Source organism: Haematobia irritans, chromosome 2 (genome assembly GCF_050003625.1).
Source record: "Haematobia irritans isolate KBUSLIRL chromosome 2, ASM5000362v1, whole genome shotgun sequence".
Classification (NCBI taxonomy): domain Eukaryota; kingdom Metazoa; phylum Arthropoda; class Insecta; order Diptera; family Muscidae; genus Haematobia; species Haematobia irritans.
In genome coordinates, this window is record NC_134398.1 from 92,205,468 (window position 1) to 92,233,138 (window position 27,671).

The 27,671-nt window shown below is 38.3% G+C and overlaps 1 protein-coding gene and 1 long non-coding RNA gene across 4 annotated transcripts in view; one reads left to right on the forward strand and one right to left on the reverse strand.

Moving 5' to 3' along the window:
* Positions 1–27,671, forward strand: part of Hasp (Hig-anchoring scaffold protein) — a 563,757-nt gene that overhangs the window by 244,696 nt on the left and 291,390 nt on the right. For all 3 annotated transcript variants that reach the window (XM_075295587.1, XM_075295586.1, XM_075295588.1), the window contains one exon: positions 958–1,121. In XM_075295587.1, coding sequence (XP_075151702.1) covers positions 958–1,121 — 164 coding nt within the window. The remainder of the gene's footprint in view (positions 1–957; positions 1,122–27,671) is intronic.
* Positions 14,342–15,371, reverse strand: LOC142225769 (uncharacterized). Its single transcript, XR_012719409.1, has 4 exons — positions 14,979–15,371; positions 14,715–14,767; positions 14,577–14,664; positions 14,342–14,405 (listed from the first exon to the last, which is right to left on the reverse strand). It is a non-coding gene; the product is annotated as an uncharacterized LOC142225769 (long non-coding RNA).

Genomic DNA, 27,671 nt, shown 5'->3' on the forward strand with positions numbered 1-27,671 from the left:
AATGAATTCTATTGTTTTGTTTTCAAAAATGTATGCTACTTCAATTTTATTCAATCTACTCCACTTTTTTCCAAAATCTACTTCACTCAATTTTTCACTAGCGGCAGCGCTGCTTGAACCGTCCGAAAAAAGGTTTTGTATGATAGCCGGCTTATGCCGAAATAAATTCGTACAAACATATCTCTTTTCCTATGCCACTTTCAAATCATCGATTTAAGTGCAGTTGACTGGGTTTATTTTGAGCGTGCTTCCTCTTTTTTATTCGTTTTGTTTTGTTATTGTTGGTTTTGTTCTTTAAGCATTGTTGTTGTTTTTTGATTTCAGCTCAAAACCATGCATTGACTAAACTACAAGTGTAGCTTAACCAACAGAGGAAAAGAATGTTTGTCAAATTTATTTGGGTAAAGCCCTATAGACTGCAAGTTGGTTGGATGGACGCACGTTTCGGAATTACCACATTCCTCATCTGCATTCTCTACTTGCAGCAAAAGGGTTTCTTGATATTGTCACAACATATAAAAATTGTTTGGTAATGTTCACCGCTTGTTCTGATGTGCGACCAAACATACGTACTTATAACCAAAAATATATCACGTTAACATTCTCGAAACAAACATATTATTTTGCACCCAAATATATACAAATATTGTTTTTATCTGTGTAGCAGTACTGCTAGAATCGGATCTAATCATATATAACACTATACATAACATATCTCCGAAGATCTATTTATATATACAACCATATCCGAGCAGAGATAATTATATATACTTTGATATTATTAGATATGATGAAGCTTAAGACCCTAGCGTACAATTATATTTATAATTTTATTGTAAATGTTATTATTTAATAAATAAATAAAAATGAAGTCGTTTTAGGGCTACAACTAATAACAAATCTGATTTCGTTATTAGAATGCAATGATTGAAGCACGTATAATTTATCTCTTTTCAGCCCCTTGTCTCGTTCCTTTAGTGGAAAATGGCAAATACTACAAAGTTGAACCGCATACTACGGAGCTTTCCGACAAACCATCGCTAACACCTCTATCTACTTACGAAGAAATTCAGTCTAACGAATTCATTACTTTGGAGTGTGAAGAAGGATTCAAGATACAAGTTAGTCAATTACATACTAAAATCACCTTTTTAGTTATATTAGTGGAATTTTTATTCAATTTACCTGAAATTGGAAATCTAGAGGTATTACAGGACCACAAATACGTGTGCCAAAAATTGTGAGTATCGGTCCATGTTTTGGTATGGTCCCCATATAAAACGACCTCCCGGTTTGGGGTCTTGGGCTTATAGAAGCCGTAGTTTTTATCCAATTTGTCTGAAATTGGAAATCTAGAGATATTTTAGGACCATAAAGAGGTGTGCCGAAAATGGTGAGTATCGGTCCATATTTTGGTATAGCCCCCATATAGACCGATTTTACTTCTTGGGCTTCTAGAATCCGAAGTTTTTATCCTATTTGCCTGAAATTGGAAATCTAGAGGTATTTTCGGGTCATAAAGAGGTGTGCCGAAAACGGTGAGTATCGGTCCATATTTTAGTGTAGCCCGATTTAACTCCTTGGGTTTCTAGAAACCGTAGTTCTTATCTGATTTGCTTGAAATTGTAAATATTCTGGTATTTTAGGCTCACAAAAACGTGTATCGGATTAAGTTTTTATCGGTCCATTTGGTAATGCCTCCATATAGACCGACTTCACTTCTTGAGGGTGTAGAAGGCGCACTGATCATGAAAATTGCTTGAAACTCAATGTAAAATTTCCAGATTTTACTTCTACAGATTTAAAATTTCAAATCAAGACGTTATTTTATAATTTTCTTGCACACTTACAAGATATGTTAATGATTCCTCTAAAACTCAAACAAAAATGGTTCTTATAAATCCAGCATCTGATATAGTCCTCATAGGTGAAATCTTTAAATTTATCTTCGTGAAGTGTCCTCAAGCCCTCCTGAAATTTCAAAGGAAACCCTAATATTTGGTTCATGGTGGTGGGTATTTAAGATTCGGCCCGGCCGAACGGCATCCTCATCAAAAAACTTGTTCTGACGTCATACACTGAAAAAATTATTTACGTGATATTAAAGATTACGCAACCTCAATTTTAGGATGCGCAATTTACACACTAGTACACTGTAAGAAAAATATGTTTTTCATATGTTTCTATATAAACAAAATGTGTTTCGGGCACAATTTTTAAACACAATATATTTAAGTGCAAAAATGTAATGTTCCTAAACTAGCATTAAATGTTTGGGACACATATGTTAATATGTTAGAATATATTATGTTTAGGAGAAGAATGTTTCATAAAAGTAATATATGAATTTACAAATTTCGAGTAAACATATATATGTTGTGATATTTTATTCAGGTAGCGACAGAGAGATAGAGAGTGCAGAGAAAGAATCCGGGAGGGTTGACGAAAGATATCAACATAACACAGCGAATCAAAAGAGATCAATTTTTGTGAAACTGCTTGTATCGTATGTTGTTTCGGAAAACTGTTCATTTGTTTTGGCGCTTGGCATGTTAATAAGGCTTCGCCAAAAATTGGCTATGCTTAAGTCTAAATATTATTTAATTTGAACAGACATTCGGAACCAATAGAACAGACATTTAATAAAAACCAGCATGTGTTTTTGCCTTGGGCAGCAATTTAAGTGTGTGTTTTGTTTATCATTTTGGCATTATGGGAACAATTTTTTTTTGTTGGTTCGTCAAAAGAAATCGGAACGTACCATGAGTAAGTCAAAATATTTAGCAAGAAAGGAAATTAAAAAACAAAAAACAGTGGAAAATATATCAGAAAAAAATAAGTTAAGTTCCTCTTTATTAGTGTTAGTGCTTGAGCGCGTTTGCTCAGCGGATATTCTGGTGGTACACCAGAATAAATGATTTAATGGCAGTCCTGGTAGTGCACCAGAACTTTCTTTTAAGGGGAGTTTAAAATTCTTTACTCGGTGGTACACCAAGAAAGAATATAATCACGCCAATTGAAACACCAAGAGGTTTAATCGTAGTGATCATCTTTATTAAATTTATTCAGCCTTATATACTAAATACAAGTAAGAAGTAATAACAACAAAAAGTAAAAGAAAAATAACATAGTCGAATTACTTGCCGGAATTGCTTATGCTGCAGTTAAATTCTTTTTCCATATGAAGCCAATGACTGGTGTTGAGTTTCATATTATTTGGCTGGTAGCTTGAATAGCATACGCAAGCGAAATGTTCTTGCGCGTGCCATTCAATACCTGACATATGAATTACCACCTTTGGATTGGCTGCAATATATTTAGAAAGAATGAAAAGAGCAGCATATTTTAATTTTATTCTATTGGAGATTTATTTTATTTTGTCAAAACAAATAAAAAAAAATCATGAAGAATAAACATATTGCGGCCCCGAGGGGAGTCGTGAATAATTTTGAGAGGCTTGTATAAGCTAATTCCGGTTACCTTGTAGGTTTTATTTAGGATGGGTCTACTGAAATGTCCCATGTTGATCTTGGAGCAGGCTGTGGTGATATGGCCCTTTTCTTAAAAATGCACTTTGTTAGTAGGACCACAACAGCGATTAGAATAAGTCCTAATCCACAGTAGCTAACGATCAGGCTATGAACTGCATGGTAATTTGAGGTTGATGGAATTTCACGTAGTTGTGCCTTCACTTCTGCCTGCAAACGATTTATTTCTTCGAAACTTGAGCGGTGAATGAACGCTTGCGTTATATTTTCCATGTTAGGTAGAGAATTCCTATTCAACCGTCGAACGGAACGGACGTGTTTTTTCAATAGCGGATAAACTCATAGTAATAGGTACCTACTACGAATTTCAAGTGTGGTGGGATATTAAGCCACCATGCAGCGAAATTCCAAGTCATCCACTGGGTTGCTAACTTCAGGGCCCAGTGGACGGGTATCGACTGGAGTTATAAATCTGGGCAATGACCAAGAGTTAGGCCCAATTAGTCGACCTGTAGACGGGTCGACAGGTGGCGACACACTGACAAGTCGAACTTTTTCTAAGGTAACGACATCAAAAGGAGGTAATCCCTCACGAAAGAGATTCAAGGAACGCAGAAATGCTTTGTTTATCCTAAAGAAGTTAGGATCAGTCGACCCAAGCACGTTGTCGGCTAAACAAAGCGATTCCTTAAAATGGGCTCAAGGAATTCTTGAGACTGGAAAAAGGGAACGATCGCCGGATGAGCTGCCATCCTCCAAAAGGGATCAAAGATCGTTTGCCTCAGTTGCTAAATATAGCCTTGTGATGGCTATCATTAATAAAGGAGCATTGGACGGTATGGTTCCAAAGCAAAAATGGGGGGAAATTGAGAATGCTCTATCTGTCGTCTACTCACAGGTACTGGAAAAGTTTCCCGGCCCAGATCCTCGACACCAAGAGGCTGGTTGGTATCAAGGACGATTTAAGCTAGTCGCATTTGAGGACCAGAGGTCTATAGAATGTTTTAAAGCTGCTCTGATACTAATTGGTGAAGTTTGGGAAGGAGCTGCTCTAGAGTTAGTCGAGAAGAAAGACATACCGGCTAGACCTAGAGCACATGCCTGGATACCTGCAAACCCTTCTGACCCTGAATCTATTTTAAATAGACTGAAACGATGCAATCCAGATCTTCCAACAGCTGATTGGAAGGTTGGCCGTTTGGATGAAGTGGATGGACCAAGACGGCATGCAGTGTTTATATTGAACACTCAGTCTTTGCCACATCTGGCAAAGTCCCAGGGCCGTGTATGTTATGGCTTTCATTATATCCAAATGAAGGTGTATAAAAACGATCAGCTAAAGGATTCAGAAATGGACAAGCCTCTGTCTGAATCAGAAGTAAGCGGATCCTCTTGCGAAGTCGAGGGAGATACCAAAGTTGAAGACATGGATAGATACCGTATGCGTGAGGAGGCTTCTATTGCCTCAGAACTCACCAAAGTCGAACCTATGGTTATTGCGAGAGTCACCGATATCTCTGAAGAGGACATTCTTGATGACTCGATCGAAGCGGCTGATGTGACGGTTGTTGAAAATCTCGATGGTCCTACGGATCCTCCAGATAAATCTTCATCATTGTAAGGCTGCATGTGCTGCCTTAAAAGTTCTCCTGATGAAAGGGGACATAGATATAGTTCTTATTCAAGAACCATATGTTTACAAAAACAAAATATGTGAATTAAGTACTCCGGGGTTCAAACTATTGCAGTATACTGGTAATGATGTAAATCGAGCCTGTATAATTGCTAAAAACGAGCTCAATTTGTTTCTGCTTCCCTCAATGTGCAATACAGACACTGTCGTTGCAAGTTTAGAAATAGCCAAATGCAAATATTGGGTATCTTCGGTCTACATGGGACATGACAGGGAGATGCCTCCATATGCCGTTAAGACCTTAGTGGAGGAGTCACTGAAAACAAAGGCGAAACTCATTATGGGATGCGATGCGAATGCACATCATAGTATATGGGGAAGTAGTGATACTAATGCAAGGGGAGAGTCGCTAATAGAGTTTATTTTGCGTACTAATCTGGTAGTTTGCAACAAGGGAGATGTCCCAACCTTTGTCACTAAAAACAGGCAAGAGGTTTTGGACATCACCTTGGCCTCGCAAGAACTAAATGAAATGATATCTGAGTGGCAGGTTTTAAGTGAACACAGCTTCTCAGATCATCGCTACATCAGTTTCAAATTTGATGTTCATATCACCAAGATCATATTTCCGCCAAATGTTAGGAAAGCTGACTGGAATAGGTATAGGGAATCGTTCAATATGATGATACCGGAAATAACAGAGACAAATATGAGAAATGTGCAAGATATCGAACACGCAGTGGAGCGGATTACTAAGGCCTTCAACATCTCACTGAAAGCTGCATGCCCTAGAGGAAAGCCAAGGGGGAAACATCGACCACCATGGTGGTCTACGGAATTAAGTAATATGAGGAAATCCTGCAGGAAGCTCTTTAACAAGGCAAAGTCCACCAGAGCCCCTGAGGACTGGGACGCTTACAAGAAGAATCTGAGAGGATACAAGCGAGAACTGAGAAAGGCTCAGCATAACTCTTGGAATGCTTACTGCAGCAGTATTGAGAATACGTCCGAGGCTTCCAGACTACGGAAGGTTCTAGCATCCACCAACTCCGCTCCAGGTTTCATTAAAACATCGGAGGGCAATTGGACAACGTCCAGTAAGGAGACGCTGGAGGTACTATTGGACACACATTTTCCTGGAAATCAGACGGTTGAACCATGTACTGGCGGTGCCACAGTTGCTCAGCGGTCGTTTCCTGTCGAGGAAATTGTATCGGAAACTAGAATAAGATGGGCGCTAAATAGCTTTGGACCATTCAAATCCCCTGGACCTGATGGAATTACTCCGGCGGAGTTACAAGCTGTAACTGACAAAATTATCCCCTGGTTGTCGGTGATATATAAAGGATGTATCAACTTATCATATATCCCAGGAAAGTGGAGGGAAACAAAAGTCGTTTTCATACCTAAAGCGGGAAAAGCCTCTCACTCGAGGGCGAAGGATTTCCGACCAATCAGCTTATCCTCATTCCTACTTAAGACTCTGGAGAGGATGATAGATATTTATCTTAGAACTAACATCGATTCAAGTTTGTTCTCGAAACGACAGCATGCATACTCGAAGGGCAGGTCTACTGAGACCGCACTACATGAACTAGTCAGCTTTATTGAAAGCTCACTATCTGTCAAAGAATACACAATCGTGGCGTTTCTAGACATCGAAGGGGCGTTCAATAATGTCCATCCGAGCTCGATATTAAATGGACTGACAACTCTGAATGTTGATCCATGTATACTCAGGCTGTTAGACGAACTGCTAATGAAGAGACGTATTTCAGCCACACTAGGACAAGCAAACATACAAAGGTATGTGAACAGAGGCACTCCCCAAGGAGGAGTCCTATCACCTCTTCTTTGGAATGTTGCTATAAATAGCCTTCTGGTTACTCTAGAAAAAGAAAGGATAAAAGTGGTGGCATACGCAGATGATGTGGCTCTGGCAGTCAGGGGAAAATTCCCATCCACAATCAGAGATATTATTCAGAGGGCCCTCCGGATGACTGAGAAATGGGCGAAAGACAATGGTCTTGGGGTAAATCCTGCAAAGACAGAATTAGTCATGTACTGCAACGATCGCAAAACTCCCACGGTTAGGCCTATTTCCTTAGGGGGTATTGAAATTCCCTTTGGTGAATGTGCAAAATACCTTGGCGTTATTTTGGACAGGAAGCTGAACTTTAAGCTTAATATTGAAGAAAGGGCGAGAAAGGCAACTGTAGCTTTGTACTCGTGCAAAAAGGCAATAGGAAAAAAGTGGGGACTGAAACCAAAAATTGTGCATTGGCTATACACGGCAGTGGTTAGACCTATAATGCTATATGGTGTTGTAGTCTGGTGGCCGGCACTTCAGAAACCGACTTGTTTAGATAAAGTTCAGCGTATGGCGTGTTTGTGTATTTCAGGCGCATTCAGCAAGACAGGAACAAATTCCCTTAATGTCGTGCTGCATCTATTGCCTTTAGACATTTTGGCCAAACAGTCAGCTGCAACAACGGCTGTGCGGTTGCGCGAACTATCGCTGTGGTCGGAAAAAGGTTACGGTCACAGTTCTGTCCTCAAAACAATGCCAGATGTGCCTAACGTAGTGGATTACACTTTGGCGAGTCCACTTTTCGACAAAAAGTTTGAGACTCTAATCCCCAACAGTGAGGCGTGGTGCACACAGACCCCGGGGAATAAAGAATATATAGATTTCTACACTGATGGCTCCAAATTGGATGGACAAGTGGGGTTCGGAGTATATTCTAATGATCTGGAACTTCGAATAGCGAAAAGATTACCTAATCACTGTAGTGTTTTTCAGGCTGAAATATTAGCAATAAGAGAGGTGGCGAATTGGCTGAGAAGTAATGTTCCAAAAAATGTGGGCATTAATATATACTCAGACAGTCAACCTGCAATAAAATCCTTGGACTCTGTGTTCCTCAACTCGAAAACGGCCATCGACTGCCGCAAATCTCTCAATGAGATGGCTGAGCAGTACAATATTCACCTAATATGGGTGCCTGGCCATAGGAACATACCGGGGAACTGCGAAGCGGATGAGTTGGCAAGGCTAGGGACTACCTTACATATTCCAGGGGAACTAGAATTTGTTGGTATGCCCCTAGCTACCTGCAAGCTCATGCTGCGTGAGAAGGCTGTTATGATGGCAAATGTTCGATGGGAGAATTGTAAGGGTTGTAACGACACCAAGCAAATATGGCCCCATTTCAACTTAAACCGCACACTAGATATGCTAATGTTCTCGAGACGTCAGATATCACTCCTGATATCTGCTATAACGGGTCGCTGCCTGATAGGCGATTTTGCAAAAACTATTGGCGCGAAGTATAATGACTATTGTATGAGCTGTCATGATGCAGAGGAAAAAGAATCAATTAAACACCTCTTGTGTGAGTGTCCTGCATTTTGTGTAAAGCGCAAGCAACTTTTAGGAGCATATAGCTTCAGATTACTGGCGGATCTGGAAAACGTTAACTTAAGCAGTCTGCTACTGTTTTTGGAACAATCTGGTTGGTTCAACAAAGAAAAATAATCAAGAAGGTTCAGCGGTTAAAACTAGAAGTGCCCATATGTAATAGGTACTTTTAGTTAATGTGGTATCACAATGGACTGAATAGTCTAAGTGAGCCTGAATCTTAATCGGGCTGCCACTTTAACCTAACCTAACCTAGGTAGTGTATTGAAGAATGACATCTCATTGTATGAACTGGACTGGTGTAGGGTCGATGTGATAGTTTGGTGGCTGTTGATAGCAAAGGCCTGCACAAGCCTATTCGAAGTAATCGATGTTCTAGTGAAGGCAATACACTCCACGAATACTTCGAATACTTCGATTAATGAATAAAACAAAACCACTGTAAAGCGATTACAGTGTCAAGCATTGCAGAGCCATAACATTCAAAAGGAATCGTTTTACAGTTCTTTTCAATATTTTGGTTTTGAAGTAATCGTCACGATACGAGTAAATCAAAACATTTTTAGTGAAGATAGAATACTTTGCATTAGCAACGACGAAACTTCGTATGAGACACGAAGTAACTATCAAACAAAAGCCAAACACAATCGTCGATCAGTTGATTGGCAGAAGTCAATGAATGCAGGCTGTGAGCGGGTCTGTGCTTTTTATTGTATGTGCCAACAATAAACAAAATAGGAATGGTGTGTATGTGTGTGTAGCATACTATTATAGTTGAGAAAACGAAATAACTTCATCTACACAGAAATGGAAATTATAAAACGAATGCATTTGGAATTCCGATTACATTCGAATACTTCAAAACATTGTTGGGTGTTTGCTTTACTGGGTTCTATTTGTTTTGGTTCACAATGTGCAAGGTTTCTATTTCACTCGTTTAAGAAATGGACACTGAAGTTACTACTCGAATTGTGTGGCGTGTGCTTGAAGTATTCGCTTGTGTATTCGTTGCAGAGGTTTGGTTGATAGTAATCATCTCATTTTTTATTGTGCAACCTGCTGGCAGTGTTAATATTCCAGTACCCTGTAAAGGCTGATAGTTGCTTTTACCATTACAGACTGTACTTAATTTCAGCTGTGCATCAGTGGCAAACAGCCATTGATTTTTCTTAAAGAGTTGATACCACACATTGTGGTTAGATAATGCTTCGATATTGCAGCTAGGGTCAGATTCGTTGTTGAATAGATGGACTTTGCAGCTACAAATCTGTGCACCTTTATGGTAAACTGCTTGGACATTTGGGCATAAAAAGGTGTTGTGATCCAGTGAGTTGCAGTCAAGTAGTTTGATGTTATCCATTGTAAAATATTGATCACGATGAGCATTAAAGGCTATCATTTCTGATGTCGGCATGAGGGCTACTAGAGTATTATTTACCACTTGTGGAACTGGTGTAAGGTAAAATAGGTCATATTCATCCTGGTTTGACAATGGAATGAACAAGGTGCAGATAATATGGTCGTTCGATATTGAGGCATGAGCTGTTGCGATGCCATATAATTGTATTATATCTACTACTGGTAGTGTTAAATCTTGCGGTAGGTTAGCCTTTATATTAGCTACCTCGACAGCAAATTGTTGTGGAGTTAGTAGAAGAGGGCTGATTCGACCATGATGAGTGTCAGCCACCAAATCCGTCATGGAAACATGCATTTTTTGCAAGTTATTTGCAATTAGAATTAACTGGATACTGAGCGATAAGATGAGTTGAGAGCGGTAGATATTTTCGTTGTTTGTCAGATTCATGAGTCTACTTATTTTAAAATTTATTTTTTCAAAACTCTCCTGTGTCCGAGCTTCAGATTGCTTCATGAGATTAAGGGTAGATTCCAGAAATGATGTTTGGTTCCGCAGTAGGTCTTGTAGTCGAGCTTCGTTGGTTTTAATACTATTGATTGTTCCTGACATTTTCTCAGCATAATTTGAGTCCAGAACACCAAATAATGAATTTGCTACGTTGCCGACTATATCTATTGCCCCTCGTTTCTTCCGTAGAACGAGATTTTCTGGAGTGGCTGGCAAATCTTTCTGGATATTGTAGAAATGGGTTATTAGGTCACTACATTGATCGCGGAAGTGTGAGTGGTTGCATGTTTTCGCTAAGGCATTGGTTCCGTTGATGAAGAGCTGCAGTTCCTTATGAAGAGGTGCCAGTTCGAAATATATCAGAAGCTTCCATTCTGATAGAATTGGCTTAATGTTACCAATACACTCAAAATTTATACCGGGGTTGCCTTTAATCGGAGTATAGGTAACTTGTTGGCACATCACTAGTGGGAGGAATAATGCTAGAATAACTAGCATGTTGGTTGTGGGAAGGTTAGCATGTTTTGGAGGTGGTGAACCATTGTCTTTGTCGCTAGATGCGGCGCTGCGGCTAAGCGGAAATGAATTATCTCCTTTTTCGTCGTTAGTTTGTTCTAGAGGGAGAGGAGCGAGTAGGTGAATGGCTCGCTTAATGATACTGCTTGAGGTTTTTACTGCAGCTGCCCTGACGAAACCATCTGACCCTGGATAAGTTTCAATGACTTTACCAAGTCGCCAGTTCATGACAGGCAAGTTATCTTTAATTGCGACTATAGTGCCCAATTGCAGATTTTGAGATGCAGTTTGCCATTTATTACGCTGCTGGAGTTCATTGAGATATTCCTGGGACCATCTTTTCCAGAATTGGTGTTTTATTCGGGATACTAACTCCCATCGTTTTGCCAAAGTTGATGATGTTGCTTGGGCTGTGACGTCTACTTGAGCAGTTAGAGGTTCTCCAATCAAAAAATGGCCCGGAGTCAGTGCAACGGCGTCATTAGGATCATTTGGTAGTGGTGCTATTGGCCTAGAGTTTAGTATCGCTTCAACCTCTATGACAATGGTCTCCATTTCTTCATAAGTCAAGGATGCACTCGATATTTCCTTTATCAGAAGACCTTTAGCGGATTTTACAGCTGCTTCCCAAAGTCCACCGAAATGAGGAGATCGCGGAGGTATAAAGTGGAAAGTAATGCTTCTAGTTGCGCATTCTCGTTGTATTTTTTCTTGAGCTGTTGTTGAGAATAACGAGGTTGACAGCTCTGCGAGTTGATTTTTTGCTCCCACGAAGTTGGTAGCGTTATCACAATATAGGTTTTGGCAATGGCCCCTTCGGCCAATGAATCTTTTCAACGCCCCAATGAAGGCATCGGTTGTAAGGTCCGTTACAAGTTCTAGATGAACGGCCTTTGTTGAAAAGCAGCAAAATATCGCAAGATATGCCTTCTGAGGTCGTTTTCCTCTTGTTTTGAAATGTACCCAGATTGGTCCGCAATAATCTACCCCTGCGTTTATGAAGGGCCTTGCAGGCGTTACTCTTGTTTCTGGCAAATTTCCCATAATTTGTTTCAGAAGCTTTGGCTTTGATCTTGCACATTGAATACATCTGTGAACAGTTTCACGAGCCAAATGCTTTCCTTTGATGGGCCAGAAGCGTTGTCTCACCGTAGCAAGGAGTGCGGTAGGTCCGCAATGCTTATTTTCCTTATGTAACGATTCGAAGATTAGTCGACTTATTGGGTCATTGAATGGCAAAAGCATGGGATGTTTGGCATTAAAACTCAAAGTCGATTCTTCTAGTCTACCTCCAACTCTTAAAACTGTATGTTCGTCCAAAAACGGCGACAAACCTTTGATTTGACTTGAGCCTTTAAGTTCTCTATGCTTCTCCAGTTGTAAAATGTCTTCTTTGAAGTTAGAATGCTGTGCGATACGAACTATGACAATAAGAGAATCGTGAAGTTCAAGGGGAGTGAGGGTTGGCCTGTTTTGTCGATTTTCTTTACGGGTTTTGGAATTTTTAATAAATCTCAGAACATAAGCAACAATTCGTTGGAGTGTCTTCAAGGAATTCCTGTGATTTATTTTGTACAAGAAGTTTTCTGCATCAGCGGCCAACATTAGGTTGTGGAGGTTCTGCTTTCGTTCAGTGCTAATCGAATCAGGAGAAGGAAGAAACGCAGGAGGCCAATGTTTCTCGTCTCCGTGAAGAAAGAATGGTCCAAGCATCCATTGGGTTGTTTGTTTCAACTGATGTGGGTCTGATCCTCTAGATATGATGTCTGCTGGGTTATCTTTGGAACTAACGTGTCTCCATTGTTCAGGAGTCGTGTTGTCTTGAATTGAAGCAATACGATTAGCGACAAAGGTGTGAAAGGAGGATGATCTTGAGTTGATCCAATTTAACACTATTGTGGAATCAGTCCAGTTCTTAACTTTAACTGCCAAGTTGGCTCCCAGCAGTGTAGCGCATAATTCTAGCCTTGGAAGCGTTTGTTGTTTAAGGGGTGCTACTCGGGATTTCGCACAAAGGAGGTTTACAAGTATAATCTTATTCGGTAAGATTGTTCTAATGTATACTGCTGCCCCGTATGCCTTTTCTGATGCACTGAAAAAACAGTGAACCCTTTTGCATTGCAAAATGAACTAAACTGTAGTAATATTGACCATGATTTAGCCCTTAAGATTTTTTTCAACTTGTCTAGTTTATAATTTTCTTAAATTTTAGTTCATCTATAACATTGTAGTTTAGTTCATTTTTACAACACCATAAGATTTATATACACCTACCAAGTTAAAAAGTCAGTATTATTTTGGTTTACTTGCTTATTTTGTGGGAAACCCGATAATAAAAATTGGTTAACAGCCTCTTTAAAATGTCGACGACTAGACTATTTTTAAATCAATCATTCCACAGTATAGAGAAATTAAATAATTAAAGAAACAACAAACCGTTTTACTATTATGAAAATTTTCATACAATAAAATTAAACTTTCTTTAAGCAAAAGTACTTTATTATAAAAACTTATGATGAAAGTTCTTAATACAATGATTTTTGTGAATAAAAATTATGACCACATGGAAAAGAGAGTAGTTCATTTGAACCCGCTGTTTGGACAATTTTACTTATCCTTTTTTTATTCATCGTAGATAATTTTTTCACATATCTTGCTGGAAAAAATGGAAACAATAATGAAAATTGTTAAAAATTAACACCATGTAATGAAATATAATTTTTAATTCTTCATTTTAGCTTGTAACTTACCATATTTGGGTATTTTATCAAATGGTGTAAAGAATTCAACTTTTCTTTGGAAAACGTATCTCATAAAATGTGTACCTGAAACAATTAGAAAAATAATGAAGTATTCTATATAAACTCATAAAACTGTGTTGTTATCGATGTGAAGGATATAATAAAATAAATATTCTAGTTGAAAGAAAGCCAAAGTTTTAATATAAAACTTACCAATTCTCTATTAAATTGTACGCTGAGGGGACATATAAAAAGTTGTCCAAATTTATTTGGGTTACTCTGAAATTAAATATTAAATAAAATTATTAAATAACTTTTCAAAAAACCTAATGAAAAAAATAATAATATGCATAAAAAACCAAATATTCTTGATATTCCTAGACAGTCATCAAAATGACGACACGTAATTTTATTTTCGATTTAAAATGCATTTTAGTCTATTGGGAAATGGTAAATTTAAGTTATACTAATTCGACCGTTTTATGAATTTTTGTTTTATACTACTTAAAACCAAATTGAATAAGAAAATAAATGCAAGTTTGGTTCACTTTTTCGCTCACGATGAAAATTATATCGTCTTGAAATCAGCCGTAATCAAAATGACGAAGGATGACGTTAATGTACAAAAAATAAGGATGGCTATCCAGGGTTAAAAGAAAGTTAAAGAAAACTTACCAATTCACTATTAAATTACAGGCAAAGGAGTACTAAAAATTTGTCCAAATTTTAAGGGGTTATTCTGAAATTAAATATTTATTTTTACATTAAAAATATTACATTAGTTTCCAAAAAAATTAATTAAAGAAATGCTAAAATAAGGTATTAAAAACCTGTAATTTTGATGATAAAAAGGTCATAAAAACGTAAATATTCTAGTTGAAAGAAAGCCAATTTTTAAAAGAAAGCTTACCAATTCTCTACCTTTTTAAATTTGTTTGAATCCGTCTGGAGTTGCTCTGAAATTAAATATCGCTTTTACAACAAAGAAAAACATTAAACTGGTTTCAATATTCTTTTCAAAAGAAAGCCATATTAAAAAAATACTTACCAATTTATGAATAAACTATACGCTGAGATATTACAAAAATTTTCCAAATTCATCTGGAATTGAATATTAATTTTTTACATTAAATAATGAAAATTTCAATACGCTTTCAATTTCAACATATTTTACTAAATATTCTTAATAACTTTTTTCTAAACTACCGATAAAATATTAATAACTTTCATTTAAAAGGTTTAATAAACAAACACCAATATATGACTCAAAAATCCAAAATATTCCATGCCTTTATATTCCCTTGTTGCATACCTACTTAAAAGATGCAACAGCCCACGCCAACGCCAACTATACAACTGAAGCATGCCAAACAAAACCAAGCAAAGCCAAAACATTCCTACAACAACAAAAACACATGTGCCTTTATTGAAAACAACACCTCATCCAGCCAAAAACCATCAACGAATAACAAACACACACACACACAAGCCACTAAATGAACAAAAATAAAAACAACCCCACGCTCATGTATACACAACAAAACTCAAGTAACATCATCTTTACATTAATCACATTCCACCATTCCGATAAAGATCTCTGTACTATGCATTAGTTCATCGCATCTGCTGACAATTTACTCTAAGAATAATATTCGTAAAGGCACACCAGTTTATGAGCGATGAAACGTTTAACTTAAAATTTGCAAAATTTTCATGAAATGTTATCTACCATTTTTGACGAAAATGTCTATAAATTTAATTACATGTGAACTAAAAATATTTCATTGTGTAATTTTTTACCAACAATTATTAACTATAGGAATAGTCAGTAAGAAATTTCTATCCACTTTCAAGTTCATTTTTCGTAAAAAAATATTTTCTCATACAAAAAAATCTTATTGTAAATTGCACTTATTATTTAGAAAATACTTTACATTTCACAAGTAGTTTTATAGCATGACAAACGAATTTTTAACTACCAGTTATGAAATTTTTTAAGGAAATTTCCATCGTATTTTATAGGCCATGAACTAAACGATTGCTACTTAGAATTTGTAAAATTTCCTTTCGAGTAGTTAATTTTCGTTCAAGATACGAAAAATGAACTAAAATTCTGGAAAATTCTTGTAATAAATTATTGTAAAAATCTTCTTAATTTTACGAGACACTTTTTTTTCTGTGTGCGTCGCTGAAGATGTGGAGCTGAGTGTTTTGAGAAATATGTCCCTTATGGACATGTCGGTGAAGGGAAAGGTTTCAAGTGACTTGAGGCTCTCTCTAAAGTTTCGCCATCGATAGTCGAATTCTGAAGGTACGGCTTCATCCCATGAAAGATTTAGATTCCATAGTTCTTGGACAAAGATTTTCGCCCTGACGACTACAGTAGATAGCAAACCTAGGGGGTCGAAAATACGTGCAAGATCTGAAGTGACCGTCCTTTTGGTCACTGACCTGATTGGCGCTAGGTTGACCTTTACTTTAAGTTGGTCAGCTTTGGGTAACCAGGCCAATCCCAAAGTTTTGGTATAATTGGTGTCATCTGTGCTGAAGTCCAGGCTATCTTCTTGGTCGCACTCCGGAATGTTATGAAGCAGGTGGATATGATTGGCACTCCACTTTCGTAAATTAAATCCGTATTGCGCCATGACTTGTTGCAGTTGGCGCTGGATTTCCAAAGCTGTATTCAAGTTGTCTGCTCCGCCCAGGCCATCATCCACATAGAAGTTCTTTTCCAAAAAACTAGCTGCTAAAGGAAAATGCATCTTATTTTCCCTGCTTATTTCTTTCAAGCATCTAATTGCCAGATAGGGGGCTGGTCGGGTTCCGTATGTAACGGTATTTAATGTGAAGTAGTTGATAGGTTCGGTGATATTGTTCCGCCACAGGATAATCTGATATGGTCTGTCTTTAGGATGTATCAGTATTTGGCGAAACATTTTTTCTATGTCTGTGGTAAACACGAAACGTGGCAATCTGAAGCGTAGCAGAATAGCAAACAGATCATTCTGTAGTGTTGGGCCAGTATATAAGACATCGTTCAGTGACTTTCCAGAGGATGTTTTTGTTGAAGCATCGAATACTACTCGGAGTTTAGTGGTGCTGCTTTCAGGTCGTAGGACACAGTGGTGAGGAATAAAATATTTTGCTCCTGTCACATTGTCTATGTTGACTTTAGTCATATGGCCTAGTGCTTCGTATTCCTTCATAAACTGTATATATTGTTGTTTTAAGGTAATGTCTTTGGATAGTCGCCGTTCCACGGTTAAAAGCGAGACTGTGTGACTCTCCTAAAGAGCTTGGTTCGGCATAAAATGGAAGCCTTACGATGAATCTTCCTTCTTTGTCACGTCCAGTATGCTGATTAAAGTGAGCTTCGCACTGTGCGTCATGTATCGATAATTGCTTCTGTGTATTATCGACTTCTTCCAGTTTCCAGAATCGTTCGATTGTCTGGTTCATGCTATCTTCATCAGTTAGTACTCCACATATTGATGTTTGCAAATGTTGATCAGATACCTTCCCTGATGCTATCCACCCAAGTGTTGTGTTTTGCAAGATTGGAAGGTTGTCTCCTAGTTGGATTTGTCCGATAGCGAGTAGCTGATGATAATATTCTGCGCCTAATAGGATGTCGATTTTGCCTGGACGGTTGAAGGTAGGGTATGCCAGCGTTATATTATTGGGAATTAGCCATTTATCAATGTGGATAAATTGAGCAGGTTGTGGAGTAATTATTTGGGGAAGTACGAATGCCTCCAAGCGTGATGAGAAATTGTTATATCTTGACTGGAGCGAAATGTTCACTCTGTGTTGAACCTTGGTCCGATTTCTTCCTATACCACTAATTGACATAGTCGTAGGTCTACTTGGTAGACCGAGTCGTGCTACTAATCTTTCCGTAATTAGGTTGACTTGAGATCCCGAGTCGAGTATTGCTTTGCATTCGGTTTCCAGACCATTCGCCTTAATCTTGACCAATGCGGTTCCTAGTAGAATATAGGGCCTTCGAGATTCAGAGTTTAAGGCCAAGCTTTCAGCTATGACGGATGGGGTAGAGATAAGCGAAGCCGCAGTGGATTGGTTGGAAGTTGTTGCTGATTCTAGTGTTTTGGGGTGTTCCATTTGATCTTCCTTGATTGATCTACCTGAGGATTTGGAGGGTTGCGTGTGAGATTGTTCAAGGTGGACGAGCGTATGGTGCTTTCTCTCACATTTTTGGCAGCGGCCTAAATTCGAGCATTGTTTCGTGGAATGTCCGCTGCTAAAGCAATTCACACATAACTTCTGTCCCAGTACAAGATTGAGGCGGTGTTTTGTGCTGAGTAGAGCGAATTCCTGGCATCGGTATAATTGATGAAAGTCCTTCTTACAAATGATGCAATGTCGGCTTTCAGGACTGGGCTGGGAAGTCAGGGCGCAATTTTTGGAGCTATTGATAGAGGTTTTTTCCTTTACACCCATTGCTTCCAAAGTATGAAAATAGTTCTCCAAGAACGATAGGAAGTCGCTTATGGTTTGCAGTTCCTTCGTGTAATCGCTTGAGGGCACTTAAAGATCCAGCACCTGAGGGTTGATCGAGCATCCTTTGGATTGCCGTAGCTGCAATAACCCTCTTGTTATTATAACGATGTTCCAACAATTGCCATGCCGTGGGATAATTGTCTTCTGTTATGGCAAGGTGCGCAATAAGGCTTGCTGCTTCGCCCATTACGTGGTTTTTCAAGTACCACATCTTGTGAGCATTTGGAATTTTCTGCTCATGGATCATTTTTGTGAAGAGATCCGAAAATGATATCCATTTCATATAGTCACCATCGAATTTGAAGATAGTGACTGCAGGCAGTGGTAAAGCAGTTGGTCGGGCCACAACTTCCGGGCTGGAGAAGGTTGAATCCTTGCTGGCACTAGAGAGTTGGATAACTGCTGCCTGGGCCTCTTTCTCGAGCCAGATGTATTTTGCAGTATCGTACCCGAGTAGCTCTGGGTCTGAGTACTTGTCTAGAACATCGTCGTTGAGGCACTCTATCTGTTGCCATAGACGGTTTATTGTGGCCATTTTCACCTCATAGTAGGTTCTCTCCTGGCCACTAAATTGCAAACCTTCTAGTTGCCGACTCAGGGCTAATGAACGGCTAATAAGACCGTCGTGACCGCTAGTGGCACCCGCCTGTTCATTCTCAGTATGTAAGGATTGCACGTTTGGAGGGTTCTTTGCGTCTGGGACTTTCTCGATGAGCTCATGTTCCAATAGTTTTATACATTCCAAGGCCATGCTTTTGATTTTGTCATAATAACCGGAAACGAAGTATTCGCTGGACGGATCGATACCCTCTGAACATCGTAGCTGGTTGTCCGCCTCTTCGAATTCTTTCCAGGCGGCATTGAGCCTAGCCAGTCGGTCTTGGTAATATGCGGTGGTTTTTCGGATTTTTGGATCTTTCTTAATATTTCTGATGAAGTTGGCGATGCCTTCGCCGATGTCCTTCAGCTGTCGCAGGAGCTCAATCTGAGTTTCCATCGTTGATTAGTAACAGTAACAAAAGTTGACTGGTATAGATTATAGGAGCAAAGGTCCTGTTGATTAATTATAGACACAATGGGTATTGTAGGCACAAAGGGTCCTGATGAGTGGTAGCAGGCACAAAGGGTCCTGATGAGTGGTTGCAGGCACAAAGGGTCCTGATCGGTGGTTGCAGGCACAAAGGGTCCTGATCAGTGGTTGCAGGCACAAAGGGTCCTGATCGGTGGTTGCAGGCACAAAGGGTCCTGATCGGTGGTTGCAGGCACAGAGGGTCCTGATGAGTGGTTGCAGGCACAAAGGGTCCTGATGAACGGTTGCAGGCACAAAGGGTCCTGATTAGTGGTTGCAGGCACAAAGGGTCCTGATGAGTGGTTGCAGGCACGGAGGGTCCTGATGAGTGGTTGCAGGCACAAAGGGTCCTGATTAGTGGTTGCAGGCACAAAGGGTCCTGCTGAGTGGTTGCAGGCACAAAGGGTCCTGTCACGGTCGCCAAAATGTTAGTGCTTGAGCGCGTTTGCTCAGCGGATATTCTGGTGGTACACCAGAATAAATGATTTAATGGCAGTCCTGGTAGTGCACCAGAACTTTCTTTTAAGGGGAGTTTAAAATTCTTTACTCGGTGGTACACCAAGAAAGAATATAATCACGCCAATTGAAACACCAAGAGGTTTAATCGTAGTGATCATCTTTATTAAATTTATTCAGCCTTATATACTAAATACAAGTAAGTAGTAATAACAACAAAAAGTAAAAGAAAAATAACATAGTCGAATTATTTGCCGGAATTGCTTATGCTGCAGTTAAATTCTTTTTCCATATGAAGCCAATGACTGGTGTTGAGTTTCATATTATTTGGCTGGTAGCTTGAATAGCATACGCAAGCGAAATGTTCTTGCGCGTGCCATTCAATACCTGACATATGAATTACCAACTTTGGATTGGCTGCAATATAGAAAGAATGAAAAGAGCAGCAGATTTTAATTTTATTCTATTGGAGATTTATTTTATTTTGTCAAAACAAATAAAAAAAATCATGAAGAATAAACAATTAGTTAGTATCACAATGGACTGAATAGTCTAAGTGAGCCTGATACATCGGGCTGCCACCTAACCTAACCTTAGTAAGTAGTACAAGATGAGTTGACGTACACTTTCAAAAATAAAAGCGGGCATTAAGAGTTTTGCCGCTAAAATGAAAATATTTTTAGCGGCAAAACTCGATCCAAAGCAAAAATTTAAAAAAAAATATATATTTTCTTTAAAATGAATTATTAAAGAAAAGAAAATGTGAAAACATGGCCATTTTAGAGCGATAATGCCAACTTAGTTTCGGCCCTAAAGGTAAAAATGAAATTAGGTACAAAATTATTCGTTAATATATATTCATATTTATTTGTATTTCAAAATGCGATAAATTTCAAATGCGTTTAAAATGGTGTTAAATGCTATTAAACAATAGTTCACGCAAGCATTTTTTTGTTACAAAATTGTTATTTTTGCAATTAAAAAATTAATATTTTATCCAAAAGCTAATAACACAAAAATAAATCTTTAATAACACACATTTCGAAGTTTCATTGTAAAAATTTAATTTAATAATACACAGACAAATATTTCACGAAAAATTTTCCAATTAAAATTTTAATTGAGTTTTAAAAAATAGTCAATTAAAAATTTTATTGAATCAACAAATTTTTTAATTGAAACAAAAATTAATAGTATCAATTAATTTTTTAATTGACCTTCAATTAATTTTTTAATTGATACTATCATTTCTGTGATTGAATACATTTCAATTAAAAATTTTTTTGAGGGTGTAGTAGTAGTAAGTAGTAGTAATTGTATTCTTTATTTATATTCAACATTTCATAAAATCTATTTATAACAAAATATTTTGTACAATAATATGTATTTAATGTTTAAATATAAGAATAACAAATTAATGTGACATTGACCTTAGGTCGTCAGTCTTTAAATTATGTTAATTATGGAATGCTTGGATTTTGCTTTTTGTTCAGAGGTTAAAGTCAGCTAATAATTGTGCTCTGTAGTCTATACAAATTTTAATGAAAATTGCTAGTTTCTTCCAGTTTACGACTAATCCATTTAGAATGTTAATATGAAAGTGTTCTTGAAATGTGATAGTTTGACAAAAAATCATTTGTCTGAATTCTCTTAATGCAAGACATCGGCATAGAAAATGATATATATTTTCCGTTTCATTCATATTGCACATGCAACAATTTGAATGTCTATTCAAATGTCGAACGGAACGGACGTGTTTTTTTAATAGCGGATAAACTCATCGTAATAGGTACCTACTAAGGGATATTAAGCCACCATGCAGCGAAATTCAAAGTCATCCACTGGGTTGCTAACTTCAGGGCCCAGTGGGCGGGTATCGATTGGAGTTATAAATCTGGGCAATGACCTAGAGTTAGGCCCAATTAGCCGACCTGTGGACGGGTCGACCGGTGGCGACACTCTAACAAGTCTAACTTTTTCTATGGTAACGATATCAAAAGGAGGTAATCCCTCACGAAAGAGATTCAAGGAACGCAGAAATGCTTTGTTTATCCTAAAGAAGTTAGGATCAGTCGACCCAAGCACGCTGTCGGCTAAACAAAGCGATTCCTTAAAATGGGCTCAAGGAATTCTTGAGACTGGAAAAAGGGAACGATCGCCGGATGAGCTGCCATCCTCCAAAAGGGATCATAGATCGTTTGCCTCAGTTGCTAAAGACATCCTTGTGATGGCTATCATTAATAAAGGAGCATTGGACGGTATGGTTCCAAAGCAAAACTGGGGGGAAATTGAGAATGCTCTGTCTGTCGTCTACTCACAGGTGCTGGAAAAGTTTCCCGGCCCAGATCCTCGACACCAAGAGGTTGGTTGGTATCAAGGACGATTTAAGCTAGTAGAATGAAGCGGCTGATGTGACGGTTGTTGAAAATCTCGATGGTCCTACGGATCCTCCAGATAAATCTTCATCATTGTAAGGCTGCATGTGCTGCCTTAAAAGTTCCCCTGATGAAAGGGGACATAGACATAGTTCTTATTCAAGAACCATGTGTTTATAGAAACAAAAGATGTGAATTAAGTACTCCGGGGTTGAAACTATTGCAGTATACTGGTAATGATGTAATTCGAGCCTGTATAATTGCTAAAATCGAGCTTAACTTGTTTTTGCTTCCTTCAATGTGCAATGCAGACATTGTCGTTGCCAGTTTAGAAATGGCCAAATGCAAATATTGGGTATCTTCAGTCTATATGGGACATGACAGCGAGATGCCTCCATGTGCCGTTAAGACCTTAGTTGAGGAGTCACTGAAAACAAAGATCAAACTCATTATGGGATACGAATGCGCATCATATTATATGCAAGGGGAGAGTCGCTAATAGAGTTTATTTTGCGTACTAATCTGGTAGTTTGCAACAAGGAGATGCCCCAACCTTTGTCACTAAAAACAGACAAGAGGTTTTGGACATCACCTTGGCCTCGCAAGAACTGAATGAAATGATATCTGAGTGGCAGGTTTTAAGTGAACACAGCTTCTTAGATCATCGCTACATCAGTTTCAAATTTGACGTTCATACCACCAAGACCATATTTCCGCCAAATGTTAGGAAAGCTGACTGGAATATGTATAGGGAATCGTTCAATATGATGATACCGGAAATACCAGAGACAAATATGAGCACTGTGCAAGTTATCGAACACGCAGTGGAGAGGATTACTAAGGCCTTCAACATTTCACTGAAAGCAGCATGCCCTAAAGGGAAGCCAAGGGGGAAAAATCGAACACCATGGTGGTCTACGGAGTTAGGTAATATGAGGAAATCGTGCAGGAAGCTCTTTAACAAAGCAAAGTCCACCAGAGCTCCTGTGGATTGGGACGCTTACAAGAAGAATTTGAGAGGATACAAGCAAGAACTGAGAAAGGCTCAGCATAACTCTTGGAATGCATTGAGAATACGTCCGAGGCTTCCAGACTACGGAAGGTGCTAGCATCCACGAGCTCCGCTCCAGGTTTCAGTAAAACATCGGAGGGCAATTGGACAACGTCCAGTGAGGAGGCGCTGGAGGTACTATTGGACAAACATTTTCCCGGAAATCAGACGGTTAAACCATGCACTGGCGGTGCCACAGTGGCTTAGCGGTCGTTTCCTATCGAGGAAATTGTATCAGAATCTAGAATAAAATGGGCGTTAAATAGCTTTGGAACATTCAAATCCCCCGGACCTGATGGAATTACTCCGGCGGAGTTACAAGCGGTGGCTGACAGAATTATCCCCTGGTTGTCGGCGATATATATAGGATGTATCAACTTAGCATATATTCCACGGAAGTGGAGGGAATCAAAAGTCGTTTTCATACCTAAAGCGGGAAAATCCTCTTACTCGAATGCGAAGGATTTCCGACCAATCAGCTTATCATCATTCCTACTTAAGACTCTGGAGAGGATGATAGATATTTATCTTAGAACTAGCATCGATTCAAGTTTGCTCTCGAAACGACAACATGCATACTCGAAGGGCAGGTCTACTGAGACCGCATTACATGAACAAGTCAGCTTTATTGAAAGCTCACTATCTGTCAAAGAATACACACTCGTGGCGTTTCTAGACATCGAAGGGGCGTTCAATAACGTCCATCCGAGCTCTATATTAAATGGACTGACAACTCTGAATGTTGATCCAGGTATACTTAGGCTTTTAGACGAACTTCTAAGGAAGAGACGGATTTCAGCCACACTAGGACAAGCAAACATAAAAAGGTATGTGAACAGAGGCACTCCTCAAGGAGGAGTTCTATCACGTCTTCTTTGGAATGTTGCTATAAACGACCTTCTGGTTTCCCTAGAAAAAGAAAGGACACAAGTGGTGGCATACACAGATGATGTGGCGCTAGCAGTCAGGGGAAAATTCCCATCAACAGTTAGAGATATTATACACGGATGAAAAAGACTGTTTTTCATATGTTTGGCTATAAACATTATATGTTTGGAACACAAATTTTTAAACACAATATTTTTGAGTGCAAGCATATAATGTTCATAAACTAGCATAACATGTTTGGGACATATATGTTAATATGTTAGAACATATTATGTTTGGGACATAAAATGTTTGTAAATATAATATGCTTGGATGCAAACATATATTAATTTAGAAATAGCCTATAAACATATATGTGGTTAGTAGCTTGGAGCGCTATTTAACAGGGAGCGATATTGAATTAAGTTGGTGGTTGTTGCTTGTTATTACAAAATTAACATTTTATTTTTCCTTAGTCAATTGATCAGCTACTTCTTTGATCCTTACAAACTGTGTGGTCCGCTGTTTGAATCCCCGTCCGGCAAAAGGTAAAATTAAAATAAAACAAGTATATACGGCCGTAAGTTCGGCCAGGCCGAAGCTTATGTACCCTCCATCATGGATTGCGTAGAAACTTCATCTAAACACTGCCATCCACAATCGAATTACTTAAGTTGCGGTAACGCTTGCCGATGGCAAGGTATCTTAAAACCTCCTAACACCATCTTCTAAATTGTATGTAAGTCCATACGTGGTATATATTAAATCAAAAAAGATCGATCCAATACGTATATAATTCAGTTTGACAAAGTAGACATAAAATTTTGACAAAATTTTCTACAGAAATAAAATTTTAACAAAACTTTCTATAGAAATAAAATTTTCACAAAATTTTCTATAGAAATAAAAATTTTGACAAAATTTTCTATGGAAAGAACATTTTTACAAAAATTTCTACAGAAATAAAATTTAACAAAATTGTCTATAGAAATAAACTTTTGACAAAATTTTCTATAGAAATAAAATCTTGGTAGATTATTTTTGGCTCGAGTGGCAACCATGATTATGAACCGAAAAAAATTTGAACAAAATTTTCTATAGAAATAAAATTTTGACAATGATGAAAATTTTATTATGAACCGAATAAAATTTTAACAAAATTTTCTCTAGAACTAAAATTTTGACAAAATTTTCTATAGAAATAAAATGTTGGTAGATTATTTTTGGCTCTAGTGGCAACCATGATTATAAACCGATATGGACCAATTTTTGTGTGATTGGACCAAGTTTGGTATGGTTGTTAGCGACCATATACTAACACCACGTTCCTAATTTGAACCGGATCGGATGAATTTTGCTTCTCCAAGAGGCTCCGGAGGTCATATCTCGAGAATGTTTTATATGGGGGCTATATATAATTATGGACCGATATGGACTAATTCTGGCACGGTTGTTAAAGATCATATACTAACACCATGTTCCAAATTACAACCGGATTGGATGAAATTTGCATCTCTTGGAGACTTCGCAAGCCAAATCTGGGGATCGGTTTATATGGGGCTATATATAATTATGAACCGATGTGGACCAATTTTTGCATGGTTGTTAGAGACCATATACCAATAACATGTATCAAATTTCAGGCGGATCGGATGAAATTTGCTTCTATTTGAGGCTCCGCAACCCAAATCTGGGGATCGGTTTATATGGGCGCTATATATAATTATGGGCCGATGTGGATCAATTTTTGCACGGTTGTTAGAGACCATATACCAATACCATGTACCAAATTTCAGGCGGATCGGATGCAATTTGCTCCTCTTTGAGGCTCCGCAAGCCAAATCGGGGGATCGGTTTATATGGGGGCTATATATAATTATGGACCGATGTGGACCAATTTTTGCATGGTGGTTAGAGACCATATACCAACATCATGTACCAAATTTCACCCGGATCGGATGAAATTTGCTTCTCTTTGAGGCTCCACAAGCCAAATCTGGGGATCGGTTTATATGGGGGCTATATATAATTAAGGACCGATATGGACTAATTTTTGCACGGTTGTTAGAGACCATATACCAATACCACGTACCAAATTTCAGCCCGATCGGATGAAATTTGCTTCTCTTTTAGGCTCCGCAATCCAAATCTGGGGATCGGTTTATATGGGGGCTATATATAATTATGGACCGATGTGGACCAATTTTTGCATGGTTGTTAGAGACCATATACCAACATCATGTACCAAATTTCAGCTGGATCGGATGAAATTTTCTTCTCTTTGAGGCTCCGCAAGCCAAATCTGGGGATCGGTTTATATGGGGGCTATATATAATTATGGACCGATGTGAACCAATTTTTGCATGGTTGTTAGAGACCATATACCAACACCACGAACCAAATTTCAGCCCGATCGGATGAAATTTGCTTCTCTTTTAGGCTCCGCAAGCCAAATCTGGAGATCGGTTTATATGGGGGCTATATATAATTATGGACCGATGTGGACCAATTTTTGCATGGTTGTTAGAGACCATATACCAACACCATGTACCAAATTTCAGCCGGATCGGATGAAATATGCTTCTGTTAGAGGCTCCACAAGCCAAATCTGAGGGTCCCTTTATATGGGGGCTATACGTAAAAGTAGACCGATATGGCCCATTTTCAATACCATCCGACCTACATCGATAACAACTATTTGTGCCAAGTTTCAAGTCGATAGCTTGTTTCGTTCGGAAGTTAGCGTGATTTCAACAGACGGACGGACGGACGGACATGCTTAGATCGACTCAGAATTTCACCACGACCCAGAATATATATACTTTATGGGGTCTTAGAGCAATATTTCGATGTGTTACAAACGGAATGACAAAGTTAATATACCCCCATCCTATGATGGAGGGTATAAAAATCATACAATTGATTAATTTCTTCTACAATGTTTGTATTACAGAAAAAGGTGCTAAGAACTAAAAAATCTCGTGGAAGTGAGAAAGATGTGGGGGAATATACAATTGGGCAGAAACAAAATTTTGAGCATTCAGGTCGAAAACCTATGTTACCTGTTTATTTTCATAATTCATTATGATTGTAAATATATAAATAAATAAATAAATAAAATTTTGAGCACAATATTGTTTGGGAGAATTTTTTTTAAGCATATAATATTTTTGGGTGCAAAATGCTTCCAAACATATTATATGTTCACATAATAACATATTGTTTTTTGGAAGACAACATTATTGAATTTGGATGCAAAAATACAAAATGTTTGGAGCTTAGACTACCCAAACATATATTGTTTAGACCAATATGCTTTCAAACATATTATATATTGGAAGAGATCAAACATATAAATGTTTGGGCAATACCCAAAAATATATATGCTTGAAGCAAAATATGTTTGGGAGTATATGTTACAGAAGCGATTTTTTGTGAGCGTGTACAGAGAGCCCTCCGGATGACAGAGAAATGGGCGAAAGATAATGGTCTTGGGGTAAATCCTGCAAAGACAGAACTAGTCATGTACTGCAAAGATCGCAAAACTCCCACGGTTAGACCCATTTCCTTAGGGGGTATTGAAATTCCCTTTGTTGAGTGTGCAAAGTACCTTGGCGTTATTTTGGACAGGAAGCTGAATTTTAGGCTTAATATTGAAGAGAGGGC